General features: G+C 37.8%; 1 protein-coding gene across 7 annotated transcripts in view; it reads right to left on the bottom strand.

Moving 5' to 3' along the window:
- The window catches only part of INPP4B (inositol polyphosphate-4-phosphatase type II B), a 272,899-nt gene that overhangs the window by 96,134 nt on the left and 161,452 nt on the right, over nucleotides 1-15,313 (bottom strand). For all 7 annotated transcript variants that reach the window (XM_058192517.1, XM_058192513.1, XM_058192515.1 and 4 more), the window contains 2 exons: nucleotides 15,065-15,169; nucleotides 11,100-11,208 (listed from right to left, as the gene is read on the bottom strand). In XM_058192517.1, coding sequence (XP_058048500.1) covers nucleotides 11,100-11,208; nucleotides 15,065-15,169 — 214 coding nt within the window. The remainder of the gene's footprint in view (nucleotides 1-11,099; nucleotides 11,209-15,064; nucleotides 15,170-15,313) is intronic.

Here is a 15,313-nt window from a genome sequence, read left to right as displayed (position 1 = left end):
TCACCTATGTTTTCTACCAATCTCAACTTAATTATTAAATTTCTATGGGAGATGGGCAAATTTTCAAATGAATAAGTGAAGCTCAACTTTCTTCTGTTTAGACATATTGATGAGATCTATATGCTTAAAATCTTTTTTGAAAAATGAGGATAAAACTCTGCCATTTTGATTTGCCCATGCTAGTTTTCAATTTTTAAATTAAAGTCTATATATTAAAATGCATTAATTAAAGTAAAAATATCAGTCACATAAATTAGATAAAATAAAACTTTGGTTTAAAACCCATTTAAATATTAATTTACTTTTGATCAACTATTATGCCATGAACAAAGCACACAATTTAGCAGTATTAAGGAAAATAGTTGGTTTTTGTTCTTATCAAAGATAAAGCATGTAAGATGTGAGATCCCTGTCATTCTGGATATTTCATAATGCATGAATATCTTTATTAGGAAAATAGGAAGAGAAAAATATAGGCTATTAACTCTGTATCTCCTCATCTACACTGGCACTTGAATGGGATTACTCCAGTATTTGCAGAAGAAATGTATTATACTGAGCCAAGACACAAGATACCTCAGATAATTTTAGGGTAAGAAGAGGCAAGGCTACAAATGTTAGAAACACCATCATATAAATGCTGGGAATCTAGCGTTTTGAAGATCCAAGTCTCAAATCGTTTATCTAATAGTTCTTTCAGTGTTATCAGATAGCAAGGTAAAATAAATCCTCAGGAAAACTGTAAGAATGGAACTTAATGATCAGTGTTGTTCTCCAGGAGATTACCAAGTTTTCTCTTGTAAGGATATATTTTAACCAGCTTTTTAAAAGATGGAGCCAAGTGGTCTCTAAGGCAACAAGTCCTATAATTAGATTGAGCAGAAAAAAATTGGAAGGTGACAGATGTCATTGGGTCAGTTTGATGCACAACACATATCTCTACAATGCAGAATAGAAAAAAATACCAAATACAGAAATTTAACAGGACAAGATTACTCATTCCAATAAGAAGAAAAGAAAAATATACATGAAAGTTTATAATCATAGTGGATAAAAATGTTGCAGATAAAACATTTATTAGCATCAATACAGAAAAGCAGTTCAGGGAAAAATTTAATTAATTTTCAGTCTAAGAAAATTTGCTTAGGCTTAGAATAGTTTTCTTCAACCTAAATCTTTCCAAATGTATTGGACTTCCACTGCTGTAATTCCCAGATGATGAACTGGAAGGTTTTCCAAGAATTGCACTCGAACTTGTTCAAAGGAAAATAAATATTCTCAATATTTATCAGGTAACTTTAAAAAGTTTTGATTTCATTGCATTTTAATTAATTGAATAAATTAATATAAATGTACATTACAAAGAGTTTAAAATCCATTTGCCTTTTGTCCTATATAAAATCCTATTCCCCATTTATATGTGCATAATATAATCAGATATAACAGATACAGTATTTGGATCTAGAAGTTATTCTTGTTACTATTAGTCCATTAAAACAAGAGTTTACTGTGCTGATTTACATAGTAAAAGGAACACTAAAAACTGACATTCATTGGACTAATTTGACTATACTTTTCTGGTTCCCTAAACCATGCTTCAACTATCTGGGAGCATGAGCTGACCCTCACTATCCGCCTTCTTCTCACTTCCTGCCCTTTCTGGTCCACTAATTCTGGCTAAAGTAAATAACAATTTAATGTTATTTTTAAATAAAAGAATATTTATTTCACGTGTGGTTAAATAGACTGGTTAAGCAAAGATGTGCACCTTAATTGAGCAGTTTGTTAAAGGAAAGCCTGCTTCAATTTTTTTTTTTTAAATTCCTATTACAGTAATAGGAGTATAGGTATTTGCAGATTAAAATTGTTTTTTTAAATAACCAAGTGTGTTTAAATTATCTTCATTAATTAAAATCACTCTACAAGTGATTTAAACTTTAATCACGTTCTAGTAACTTTCTACTGATTTAGGAGGCCAATTGTACTAAGGCATAGCAGCTTGAGTCCAAATCAGTGTTTGCTTCTTTGTTCATGGTTTTTGGTCTTCATTTTTGTAATAAGCCTTCAGGGACCGTTTGGATTCCTTTTGGTTTGTAATGGGGCATTTAAAAACCTCATAATGAGAAACCTGCATAGTTTTCCTTTAGTGCATCTCATCTGATTAGCTTTTGAATGAGAGAGAAAAGTCTTTCATGCACAGTATTCTGAAAGTAATTTATGAATTTTTGAAATCCTGAAATGTTGTATAAATTTAATTTATAAGTCTTTAACTATTATGATGCTGCATTATATGGTTTTAAAAAGTAATAATCTAAAAGAATCCTTCTATAGTGAAAACACAAATAATTCATTCTATGTGAAGATGAAATGTTCTATATGGTAGCAATACAAAATAAATTAAGATGAATTCCAAACAATTTACTTTATGTATGATTATGAAGTTTGCTGCCAAGAAAAGCTTATGCTATAATAAATCTGTTGAATACTAACACATTATTACATTTTTTCCACTAGGAACTATTTATCTTTTAAAAAATGACCAAACTAATCCAAAAACAAAGAACATTTTGTATATATTCTCTCTCTCTCTCTCTCTCTCTCTCTCTCTCTCTCTCTCTCTCTCTCTCTCAGATTTGGATGAAAAAGCAAATTATTGATTTTAGACACATAAAGTATGGAAGTAGTAGACAGATGCACTGAGAGAGAATATAAACATATTAACTTCCTTGCTACTGATTCTCCAGCAAAGTTGGCATTCCACATGGAGTATCCTTTGAAATTTTATCTTCCAAAACAAGCTGCTTTTCATAAGGAAGTACTGTAGTATGCTGCTTTTGAGTCCCTTGTTTATGCATTTCTATTTTATTTATTGGTTTAATATGACATAATTTATTTTATTATCTGCATATAGTCTATTAGGATTGGGTCAGGATAATTACTGAAAAATAAATAATTTAATAAAAGCCTGCCAGATGACCCATTAACAATTTACATTAAACATTTTCAAAACACCAAAAAGATTAAAACCTGCAATCCTAAAAGATTTCTACAAAAAAATAAAACCTTCTCTTAAATAAATTTTCAGTCAAAATTTTAAAAATGAGTATGTGATATATTCCAGGAATGTTCATGCAGAGATGAGGACACACTGTCCTGGACATTCAAATCACTGTAACATAGTCGAAACAACAATCTATGGAAGCTATGGAAGAAGTGGATTATCTGGACCCTTTTTAGCCATGGGACAAAAACGTAATTGGTCATTGTCACTGATGACTTATTGCAATGGACCTTACATTACACAGAATTACATTCAAAGCTGCCCTTGAAGACTTTCAGGCAAATAAAACTAGTACAAAATGCACTGGCCTTAATGTTAAGTGGGAGAATCCAATACTGCCATAAAACACAAATGTTGGCAAAACTGCATTGGGTGGTGGTTTGTTTCTGATATAATTCAAGATGATAGCAATCACTTTAAAATTCCTATGTAGCTTGAAGACTGACTATCTTGGAAATTGCTTGCTTCAAGCAGAATCTACTTAGTCAAAATGTGCTAGTAGTGTTCTTACTGAGAGTCCCCGCCTAACAAATGTGATTTGGCAGTGAGCATTTTCTACATGATGTCCTTTCTTGTGAATAGTAGTTTAAGAATTACAGTCTCAATTTTATTGTACAGCTCATACTGGAGAGACAGATGCTTTTTTACAAGCTCATTTTAATTAGTCTCTCCCCTCAAATAAAATAGTTTGCCTTTTATGGGCTTGACAATCACAACCTGTAATATGGCAGACTTCCGACTGGCCCAGTTTATAGATAGTCTGGAATTGGTCATACTAAATAACTCTGTTAGAGGAGATTTAAGTGGGGAATTAACCTTCTGGAGATCCAAAGGAGCAAGTGTGCTTGATTGTAAGTTCCATTACTTATGCTCATCTAAAAATACTATCAAATATTAATAATATTAATATATATCACAATTCAAGGTTCGATGCTGTTTTATAGTTAGAGACATGTTTGGTTCTATCACCTTATTTTCTGGTTGAAATTGATTCTTCTACATGTCTGGTTTTACTGGTAAAAACAAAGTCTGGCTTTACTGGTTTTAAACCAATCTGGCTAAAAAGGAAAATAGCAAATTCCAATCCTTAGGACTTTCTTTGGAAAGTCTCTATCTATTAGGGCTTGAAAATATACCAGGATGTAAACAATACACCTGGAATATTGATTTACAATCATGTTTAAACCTAATATCCAACCATAAAGTTTATGGATTCTTCTCAAATAGGCATGTGCCATCATCATATCTCTCCACAATTCTAATTCTGAAATTCTGCTGGGCTTTCATCTTAGTCAGAATGGATGCAGTACTCTATGCTGTTCTATGGGAGCGGTATAAAAATAAGCCTTTTCAATAGTGCTTATGTCCATGTGGAAATGGCTTTGTAGAATTCCTAAGCCATATGCTCCTTTGTTGCTTGCACTATAGGAATCAAGGAAGATATACCTGTACTTTTATTCCATTTAAAAGAACTATCCTGGTAAAGAGCACAATGTCTATTTCTCACTGGTTTTATCTAACCAGGGCCCTAAAATATTTTATTATTATTATTGTTAGATTCGGGCAATAACGAGGCAGGAGACCAGATGAGTGACAACAGCTCTTTAGTTTATAGTGAACCCAGCAGCGAACAACAGACAAACCCCTCTTTATATACAGTTCAGTCGGAGGCAACAGCCAATCAGCAACGTGCTATTTCCCGCTCTAATTTCCCTCCAAAACTCTTAAAGATACATTACACTCCTTCCCTCCCAGAAAACATTTTACCCCTATTTACATGAAATTAGCATCTTATTTCTCTACGTAGTCACGCAAGTAGACTGGGCGTCTCCTAACTCTTTCGGACCTGCGCAATTCATTCTCTGGGAGTGAGTCGAGCTGGCCGGAGGGACTGTTTGTTCCTCTCAGCTCCTCCTCTAGGCCATCCGGCCCTGGATTATTTGCAGAATCGTCCCTGCTCTCTTCAGGAGGGACCGGTTGGTGTCGCTGGACCTCATCGAACTCAGATAAGTCCCGCGTTTGCCCCGGGTTTGAGTCAGTTGTGGATTCAAACATTGGATAGTCAGGGCCTGTTTCTGGACTTTTGGTTGTTCTTTTTCTTAATTGATCTATGTGGCGCTTCCAAACCCGGCCATCCTCTATCTCTACCCGATACGATTTGGGTCCGGTTGTTTCAAGGATTGTCCCCTTTACCCAATTTGGGCCTTCTCCGTAATTGTGTGCCCATACTGGACTTCCCACTGTCATTTCTCTTGTTTTACCGTTTGTCCCTTTGTACCCGTCTGGGGTGTAGTTTGGATTTAACCGGTCTAATGGGCACCTAAGCTTCCTGCCCATCAGTAGCTCTGCTGGGCTTTCATCTTAGTCAGAATGGATGCAGTACTCTATGCTGTTCTATGGGAGCGGTATAAAAATAAGCCTTTTCAATAGTGCTTATGTCCATGTGGAAATGGCTTTGTAGAATTCCTAAGCCATATGCTCCTTTGTTGCTTGCACTATAGGAATCAAGGAAGATATACCTGTACTTTTATTCCATTTAAAAGAACTATCCTGGTAAAGAGCACAATGTCTATTTCTCACTGGTTTTATCTAACCAGGGCCCTAAAATATTTTATTATTATTATTGTTAGATTCGGGCAATAACGAGGCAGGAGACCAGATGAGTGACAACAGCTCTTTAGTTTATAGTGAACCCAGCAGCGAACAACAGACAAACCCCTCTTTATATACAGTTCAGTCGGAGGCAACAGCCAATCAGCAACGTGCTATTTCCCGCTCTAATTTCCCTCCAAAACTCTTAAAGATACATTACACTCCTTCCCTCCCAGAAAACATTTTACCCCTATTTACATGAAATTAGCATCTTATTTCTCTACGTAGTCACGCAAGTAGACTGGGCGTCTCCTAACTCTTTCGGACCTGCGCAATTCATTCTCTGGGAGTGAGTCAAACTGGCCGGAGGGACTGTTTGTTCCTCTCAGCTCCTCCTCTAGGCCATCCGGCCCTGGATTATTTGCAGAATCGTCCCTGCTCTCTTCAGGAGGGACCGGTTGGTGTCGCTGGACCTCATCGAACTCAGATAAGTCCCGCGTTTGCCCCAGGTTTGAGTCAGTTGTGGATTCAAACATTGGATAGTCAGGGCCTGTTTCTGGACTTTTGGTTGTTCTTTTTCTTAATTGATCTATGTGGCGCTTCCAAACCCGGCCATCCTCTATCTCTACCCGATACGATTTGGGTCCGGTTGTTTCAAGGATTGTCCCCTTTACCCAATTTGGGCCTTCTCCGTAATTGTGTGCCCATACTGGACTTCCCACTGTCATTTCTCTTGTTTTACCGTTTGTTCCTTTGTACCCATCTGGGGTGTAGTTTGGGTTTAACCGGTCTAATGGGCACCTAAGCTTCCTGCCCTTCCGGCCAGTTGCTACACAGGGGGTTCTGTGTTGTACTGCTAGGAAGGTGTCAATTTTTAATTGCCAATCGCCTGGCCTGATTCTGGACAATGCTTCCTTTGCACTCCGTACGAAACGTTCTGCAAGGCCGTTCGTCGCAGGGTGGAATGGTGCCGAGAGGACATGCCGGATGCCCTCTTCTGCCAAGTACCCTTCAAACAGGGTCGCTGTGAATTGAGGGCCGTTGTCGGAGACTAGGGTGTCTGGTAACCCGTGGGTTACAAATAGGACTGGGATTACGGCCTCGGCTGTCATGGATCTCATAAGAATGATTTCCAGCCATTTGGAATAGGCATCGACTACCACTAGGAATGTTTGCCCATGGAAGGGGCCGGCAAAATCGATGTGGTTCCTAGACCATGGGCCCTGGGGTCTCTCCCACTCCCGAGTTGGGGCCGTTGGTGGTAGTGGTCTGGACTCCTGGCAGGCTTGGCATTTTTCTACCCTGTCAGTAATCTCCTTGTCCATCAAAGGCCACCACACATAGCTCCTTGCTAAACCCTTCATTCTCACTATCCCAGGGTGGCCCTCGTGCAGGAGTTCCAAAACTTTTTTCCGCAATTTCTCCGGGATCACCACTCTATCCCCCCAGAGCAGACACCCTCCTTGAGCCGACAACTCCCCGCGTTTCTTTACATATTCCTTAAACCGCTCGCCCGGCGCAGCGGGCCATCCTCTTTGCACCCAACCCATTACAGTTCTTATTGTAATGTCCTTGTAAGAAGCCCGAGCCACCTCCTTGGAAGTGACTGGACCCGAGTCCAAAGAGTCAATTAGCAGGACGGGTGTGCCCGGAGTGGGGTCTTCGATAGTCTCTGGTAGTGGGCATCTGCCCAAAGCGCCTGCATGCCCTAACCCTTTTCCTGGCCGATGCAACAATTTGTACGAATACGCAGCCAGAAAGATAGTCCATCGGGTCAGTCTAGGCGAAAGTGCCACGGGCGTTGGGCGGTCGCCTGCCAACAGGCCCAGTAGGGGTCTATGGTCTGTGACTATTTCGAAATCACGGCCAAATACATATTCATGGAACTTCTTTACCCCGGAAACTATGGCCAAGGCTTCTCTATCCAGCTGACTATAGTTTCTTTCAGCCGATGACATTGTTCGGGAGTAAAATGCTATAGGGGCTTCTGTGCCATTTGGCAACCTGTGGCTGAGCACAGCCCCCACCCCGTAGGGAGACGCATCACAAACTAACACCAATGGCAGCGTGCCATTGTATTGAATCAGTAAACTATCGCTAGACAGAAGGTTTTTTACTGCTTCGAATGCCCTAGCTTCCGCCTTTCCCCAAGACCACACAGCTGTCTTCGTTAGTAATTTGTGGAGCGGTTCGGCTATAGTCGCCTTATTTTTCAAAAATACCGCGTAAAAGTTGACCAGACCTAAGAACGCCTGTAACTCCGTTTTGTTTTGGGGAGCTGGGGCCTTCCTGATTGCCCTAACCTTGCTCTCAGTGGGGTGGATTCCTTCCTTGTCTATCCGATAGCCCAGGAATTCCACGGATCCTACCCCTATCTGGCATTTATTCAGTTTGACTTTGAGACCGGCGGACCGGAAAATGCCCAGAACTTTTCTCAACCGTACCCCTAAGTCTTCTAGATTTTCGGCGGATACCAGTACGTCATCAAAGTATGGTACCACCCCTGGGAGTCCCTGCAATAGCCGCTCCATTAGGTTCTGAAATAACCCTGGAGCCACACTAACCCCAAACTGTAACCGGGTGCATTTAAAAGCACCCCTGTGCGTTACGATCGTTTGTGCTTCGGCCGTGTTGCTATCTACGGGTAACTGCTGATAGGCTTGGGCCAAATCTAGCTTGGCGAAGACCTGGCCGTGCCCCAAAGAGTGCAGTAAGTGTTGTACTACTGGGACGGGGTAGGCACTCTTCTGCAACGCTTTATTAAGCGTTGCCTTGTAGTCAGCACAAATCCGGACCGACCCGTCCGGTTTGATCGGGGTGACTATGGGTGTCTCCCACTTTGCATGGTCAACTGGCACTAGTATTCCCTGGCTTACTAGTTTGTCCAGCTCCCGGTCAATTTTGGGCTTCAGGGCGAACGGGACCCTCCTAGCCTTTAACCGGATCGGGGCAACCTGTGGGTCAAGGTTAAAGGAGATCGGGGTCCCCTCGTACTTGCCCAAACAGTCTTTGAAGACGTCCCCGAACTCCTTCATTAGTGCGTCTTTTAGGTTGACGTCGTTTCGGAAGACTCCGGTCACTCCCATGCCCAATGCCCGGAACCAATCCAGTCCCAACAAGCTCGGCAAGGTTCCGTCGACCACGGTGATGGGCAGGGTCTTGTTGTGTTGTCCATACTTGACTTGGACGGACGTTACCCCTCGGACGGGGATGCGATTTCCTTGGTAATCTTGTACCCTTAGTTTCTGTGGTTGCAGCTTGCGCTTCGCGACGGCTGGCAAACGTTTCACGAGAGTGTCCCAGGACATGATCGTGATCGATGAACCGGTGTCCACTTCCATTCGGCACGGCACCCCTTCAATGTGCGTTTTAGTAAAAATCTTTTTTTCAAGGTGCATGGCTGCTTGGCTTATTCTCACGGCAGTCTGATTAAGTTTCGCGCCTTTTTTGAATCGACCAATCACGGGCCTCTTCATCGTTCCCGCGCTCTGATTGGTCGGTTTGAATTTTTGGCGGGAAGGTTGGGGCGCTCGACAGGCCTGTGCTATGTGCCCCTTCCTTTCGCACCGCCGACAAGTCACATCCTTAAATTTGCAGTCTTGTCGTTTGTGTTGTCCCCCGCAACTCGCGCATTCGTCCCGGTTGTCTTTCCTTGGCCTCCCGGTGTGGAAGACTTCTTCCTCTTCCTCGCTGTCCTCTTCGGCCTGGGCTTCCTCATTATGGACCGGGGTTGTTTTCGCCCCAGTCCCCTGCGCGATCGGTGTTTGCAGGGTTTCTGCCGCTTGGGTGGACATCTCGTGAGCCCTGGCCTCGTCCATGGCGACGGCCAGTGTTAGGTTGCTTCTGGACAGCAGCCGCCGTCGCAATCGGATGTCTCTGACCCCGCAGATGAGTTGGTCGAGTAATGCGTCTTCCAAGTCTCGATATTCGCAATGGTTAGCGGCTTTTCTCAGCGCTGCCATGTACTCGCAAATCGATTCGCCCTCTCGTTGCATCCGTTGCCGCAATTCGAACCTTTGAACAAATTTTGAGGGTGTCGGTGCGTAGTGAGCCCGAAGGGCGGTCTGCAGGGTTTGCCACGGTACCGACTGTACCGGCGTTGGCTCCGAAAGCGACTCTGCGGTGTCGAAAACTTCCGAACCGCAGTGGCTTAGGAAGTATGCTCTCTTCCTGTTGTCGGAAACCCCCTGGAGTTCGTTTGCTTCGAGGAAACACTCGAAACGAGCCATGTATGACCCCCATTTTTCTTTGGCTGGGTCGAATGGCGCTGGCGGTGTATAGCTGGACATCGTTGCTATCCGCCCTTATTTTGCTGGGTTCGTTCCTGGTGCTCTTTTGCCTCGAGATCCCACCTTCGTCGCCAGTGTTAGATTCGGGCAATAACGAGGCAGGAGACCAGATGAGTGACAACAGCTCTTTAGTTTATAGTGAACCCAGCAGCGAACAACAGACAAACCCCTCTTTATATACAGTTCAGTCGGAGGCAACAGCCAATCAGCAACGTGCTATTTCCCGCTCTAATTTCCCTCCAAAACTCTTAAAGATACATTACAATTATTATTATTATTTATTCAATTTTTATACCGCCCTTCTCCCCAAGGACTCAGGGCGGTGTACAGCCAAGATATGTTTACAGGTTTTCAATCTTGTGCTATGACAAATAGAATTACTAATACTGATACTGTAATTATAAAACCAAGGGGTCATTAAAGTAGTGCTTTCTTATGTACGTGTGTATGTAGCTGCTTAGTCAGGTAACTGTAGTATTTGAAATAAATATTCATTTTCAAAATTACAAAACTAATACAGATGAGCAGATTGGGCTTTATTTGAACCACATTTTTAAACGAACTAAACTAATTACGTTCTGAGGCCAATGTACAATTTAGAATGCAGCTAATCTTCATACAGTTTTTCAAATTCTGTATGCATATGACTCATATCTAAAACTATATATAAAATGCATCAAAAATGATCTTGTTCCAAAATATATTTATTGTATCCAGAAATGCCTACAATTAATGCATACATTGCACGATTTAACTTTGCACCCTGATGAATTTATGATTGAAACAACTTAATGACGTATACTGATTCACTTTCTTCCATTCATTTCTTTTTGTAAGTACATATGATTATGTTGTGATTTTTACATTCTTAAAGTAACCTTTATATGTTTATTTTTTTCATAGTTTTTCAGTTTCTTTTCTATAAAATTAGAAGAATGAAAATAACTTTTTATAATTAGATATATAAGTTTAATGTTCTAAACAAATACATATTAATGTGTTACCATATACTCCCTTAGGAAAAGCAATAAAAAAAGAGAATTAATGTTGCTAATCCTTATTTTCATAACCTAAGGAAAAAAATTGCTAGAAAAGTTGATATACAATACAAAACTACTTAGTCCGGACTATTTCTAAATTAATGGCAGTGTACTTACTTTCGTCTTTCTGCCTCAAATTTATTCAATAATTTCTGAAGACCACCATTTTTAAATCCCTGAAAATGTGCTGCAGGAGCTCCCACAGTGATGACATCATAAAGAACATCTGAAAGAGAAAGATTACATGCTAAATTGTACGTATAGGGATGCATTGTAATCTTATAGCAATGAAAAGTAGTTTTAATAGTCCTAACTAATACAAACGAATTTGACTCACTTTAAATGAATTTCACCAACCATCAATTCCCAACCACCTGCAAATGACCAGGTTTACCATTCCAGGGTTCTTCTGAATTTTGGAGCTTCTTTCCCTCCTGAAAGCCTCTTTTATTGTCTCATCTGCTTATATTTTAATGGCTTCTTCACCGGTTGTTAAACTAAGTCAAGAGCTTACTGTACTATATTGTTTAAACCCATCTAAGAAATATTCTGAAGAGACATTCCCATGATAGGAAACAAAGAATCACACATATTTCCTGCTTCTTCACCCAGTTATTGTAATCATGCTTTGTTATTAAGAACATATTTAGCAATTGGCTTTATCCTGGTAATATACCATTACTGGATATGCCTGTTGACAGTTTTAGAAATTTCATAAGGAAAAAAAAAATCTAAGTGATATTACATGGAATGATAACAGAAAATACAACTTTTTCAAACACAGTTATTAGCAGCAGCAGTTGCACAAACTTATACATCACTTTACAGTGCTTTAGAGCACTCTCTGAATGGTTTTCAGTGTCAATTGCCCCCACTATCTGGGTTTTCATTTTACCGACCTCAAAAGGATAGAAGGCTGAGTCAACCTTGAACCAGTCAGGATCAGATTCCTGACAATGGCCAGAGTTAGCCTGTTATATTGCATTCTAACCACTGCGCCATGACTCAATTATTGGTTCCTTTTATTTTAGTAGTTATTTACTCAGGTACGTATATTTTTCTTCCTTTTTTCAATAATTTTATTAAATATTATATTACACAGGTAAAATTAATACAATTATATACTATTGAAATACATTAAAAATAAAAATTAAAAAAGTGCAGAAAAAGAAAAAAGAAAAAAGAAAAAAGGGAGAGAAAATTTAGAAAAATAAGCCTCCCCTTCATCTGTAGCAAGTCTAAGCAACATTACAAATTTATCATTCTCTTAAAATATAAACAAACATCTATTACCATACCTTACATTATCTATAAGTCTACCCAAAACCTTATTTCTATATATTAATCAGCAAAGGTCCAGTAAGGGTTATCAGAAATACTATGCAAGTATTATCAGTTTTATCTAATACACTCAGTTTGAATATTTCACTTTACATTTGGATCTTCATTTCTATTTAAACATATTCTGTAGTTCTTCAAATATGGCATATTTGTTTAAATAGTCAAAGTTCAATTCCAATCAGAAAAAACATTAAATATCACAAACACTAGCAACCCATTATTTTAAAAGATTTTCAAACTTTAACAAGCAGTAAAAAAAGGAAATTCCAAAATGATTTAAAAAGATGAGGTTTGTTCAAACCAATCACAGCACACACAAAGAGACAAAAAAATTATTAACCCACTAATCCGACTAACACTAATATCAATTACAGCAGGAACAATAATATAAATTTCAACCCTACAAAACACCACAACAATCACAATACCAAAAACAATTAAACTATCAGCACTAACAGCAACATTACTTGGTATTATCCTATTTAAAGACCTCTCCATCACTACACGACACCTTGAACCAAAAAAGCTAAAAACTTATAACCTAATATTAAACCAACTAGCATAAATAACTAACATTAATGACTCTGAGCTTGCTGAATCCTATGAGTCCCAGCTCTTTGCCATAGTTAGCAAAAATGTAATTTCTGTACGTGTTTATAAAAAAATCCAGTTGTGTGTTTTACATATGGGTAACCTCAAGACTTTTCCTTGCTCCAGAGAGAATTTTTAAAAGTCCAGATGGAGTATCCATCTGCCTTTTGACTGTAATGTCTCCCACTATACATGGGACATCAATTCACTATTACTCACTGGAACCAGCTCTATTATGCTTTTCTTCCTAATATTTTAGGAATTTGCTTTACTATTCACACATATAATACATTATTTGTTCAATCTTTGTTTTGTATATTACATAGCGAAACAAAGATTGTATTAACATTGTATTAATATTCATGCAATTCGTTTAATAGATTCTGTTTAGTGAATTTTGGATGCAGTGTATAAAAACTATTCATAATTCAATGCATATATTATCATTTTATGCATACATTTCCATTTCCCTTAAATAGATGTTTGGATATAGTGGACACCCCTTATTCCTCATAGTCCATTAAATTAAGGACTTATTACAAGAATTGTAGTTATCAGACATTAAGCACATTACAAATGGGTAAATAAAATAAAAGAGACAAATGGAAATAATAAAATGTTTCAAGGTTACAAAAAGATAACAGTATACCTTTGATCATTGGAACTTAGAATTTTCTATTTCAGAAACCATTTAAATATTTGCTGTAACTTTAAAACACAAGAAAGGTAGCTGGTTTCATTAAATAATATTACACCCAGGTATTCTGGCTGCAATAGGAAACTTGTCTTTTTGTACTTCAGACTCACCAATCTAATTCTTCGTAAGAAAATTTCCAGTAAAATAAACAATGGAATAATAAATATAAATATACACAAGTTGGTGAATTTCAGCCTTCTCAGATATGACATGCAAGCTGATTTATATCATAAGATGTTCATTACAGTAAATTACACTAAATTACTTCAGCACTGAAACTTCAAGGATAAGAGATAAGGTAAATAAAACAAAGAATTCACAATGCAAACAGCATCTTAGTAAGACTTTAAAAATTCTACTACAACAAGTCCACTAAAACAATTTAATTTTAATCTGTTTACTTTATTGTTATTAATATTTTAGATATTTTTACTTCATTGTAATTTTAGATATCATATTTAATATAATTTTAGACTTTACATTATAATTTAATATAGACTGTACCCTGGAGCTAACAATATGTTATTGTTAAAATGTATTTTTGTCTTAAATTATGTTTTGTTATCTGTACTGATATTTGACTGCAATAAATTGAATTGAAATTCATTTTTTGTTTAGTAGTATAAACAATGGCACAGATCTTGGATACGATTAAAAATGTCTAGAGGTGACCAATTTAAAGGATCTGCTATTGTCCCATAGTTTTATTTGCATGTTGAATTTATAGTATTTAAATGTCTGATGGGTCTTTTAGCACCAGACGCATTAGGAATTTGTGGAAGAATCCATTAAAAATCCAGATAATTTATACTGATGTGATATTTAAAGTAATTTATTTTAGCTTTATTTTTTTCCTTATCTTTTATCCTTCCTTATATGAGTTTGTAATTTACTTTTGGTCTTTGGCCATAAATAAAGATAATATAATATTAAGATTTTTTTCCAGATTTTGTTATTTTTTTAATGTACATTCTATCCAATTCCTGATAGCTTATAATAACAATAAACATATGTATTGTAAGGAAAGCAACACACAACTATAATAAAACTCCCATGAGCTATATAATTATAAATTCTCCATTGGAATGAATAATTATCCATTAAATTTCAACTAAACTATTTAAGTTGAGCAAACTTAAAAATATATATCCAAATCAGGCCTTAGCTGAAACTAATTCCATAATTAAAGCTACACTTGGCATATATCTGAATAAATGAATAAATATTAATGAAATATAAAACAGTCATATATAACTTTTAGGATAATAGAGAGAAAAAAACAGAATTAACAGTCACTTGTTTTTCAAGACACAATTTTATAAACAGTTCTGTACATTTCAACAGCACAAATACCCAAGTCTAAAAGTGCAACTAATAGAGAAGAAAGAAAAAGGTATTTCATGATTGAAGTTAAATTATTAGGAAGTAAATCGTATAACATCATATAACCTACCTTTTATACAAGGACCCTGCACAAGCATCCTCTGCAGATGTAGATTTATTGGAACAAATTCTAGTGTTTTTTCTCCTTTACTACAACTTGATTTGAAAGAAGAGCCTGGAAAAAAATTATAAAATATCCTTAACTTAGGATCCAGATGTCTTCTCTTTCTCAAAATCTGGGAAGATATTTTGAAGATATTGTCTGTAACATTTTTGGGTGTCAAGAATCTTTGTGCTGCAGCTTCAGTTGACACCCAGG

This window comes from Ahaetulla prasina, chromosome 8, assembly GCF_028640845.1.
Source record: "Ahaetulla prasina isolate Xishuangbanna chromosome 8, ASM2864084v1, whole genome shotgun sequence".
NCBI lineage: Eukaryota > Metazoa > Chordata > Lepidosauria > Squamata > Colubridae > Ahaetulla > Ahaetulla prasina.
The sequence above is the reverse complement of the archived record's forward strand: the minus strand, read 5'-3'. Positions and strand labels throughout refer to the sequence as shown.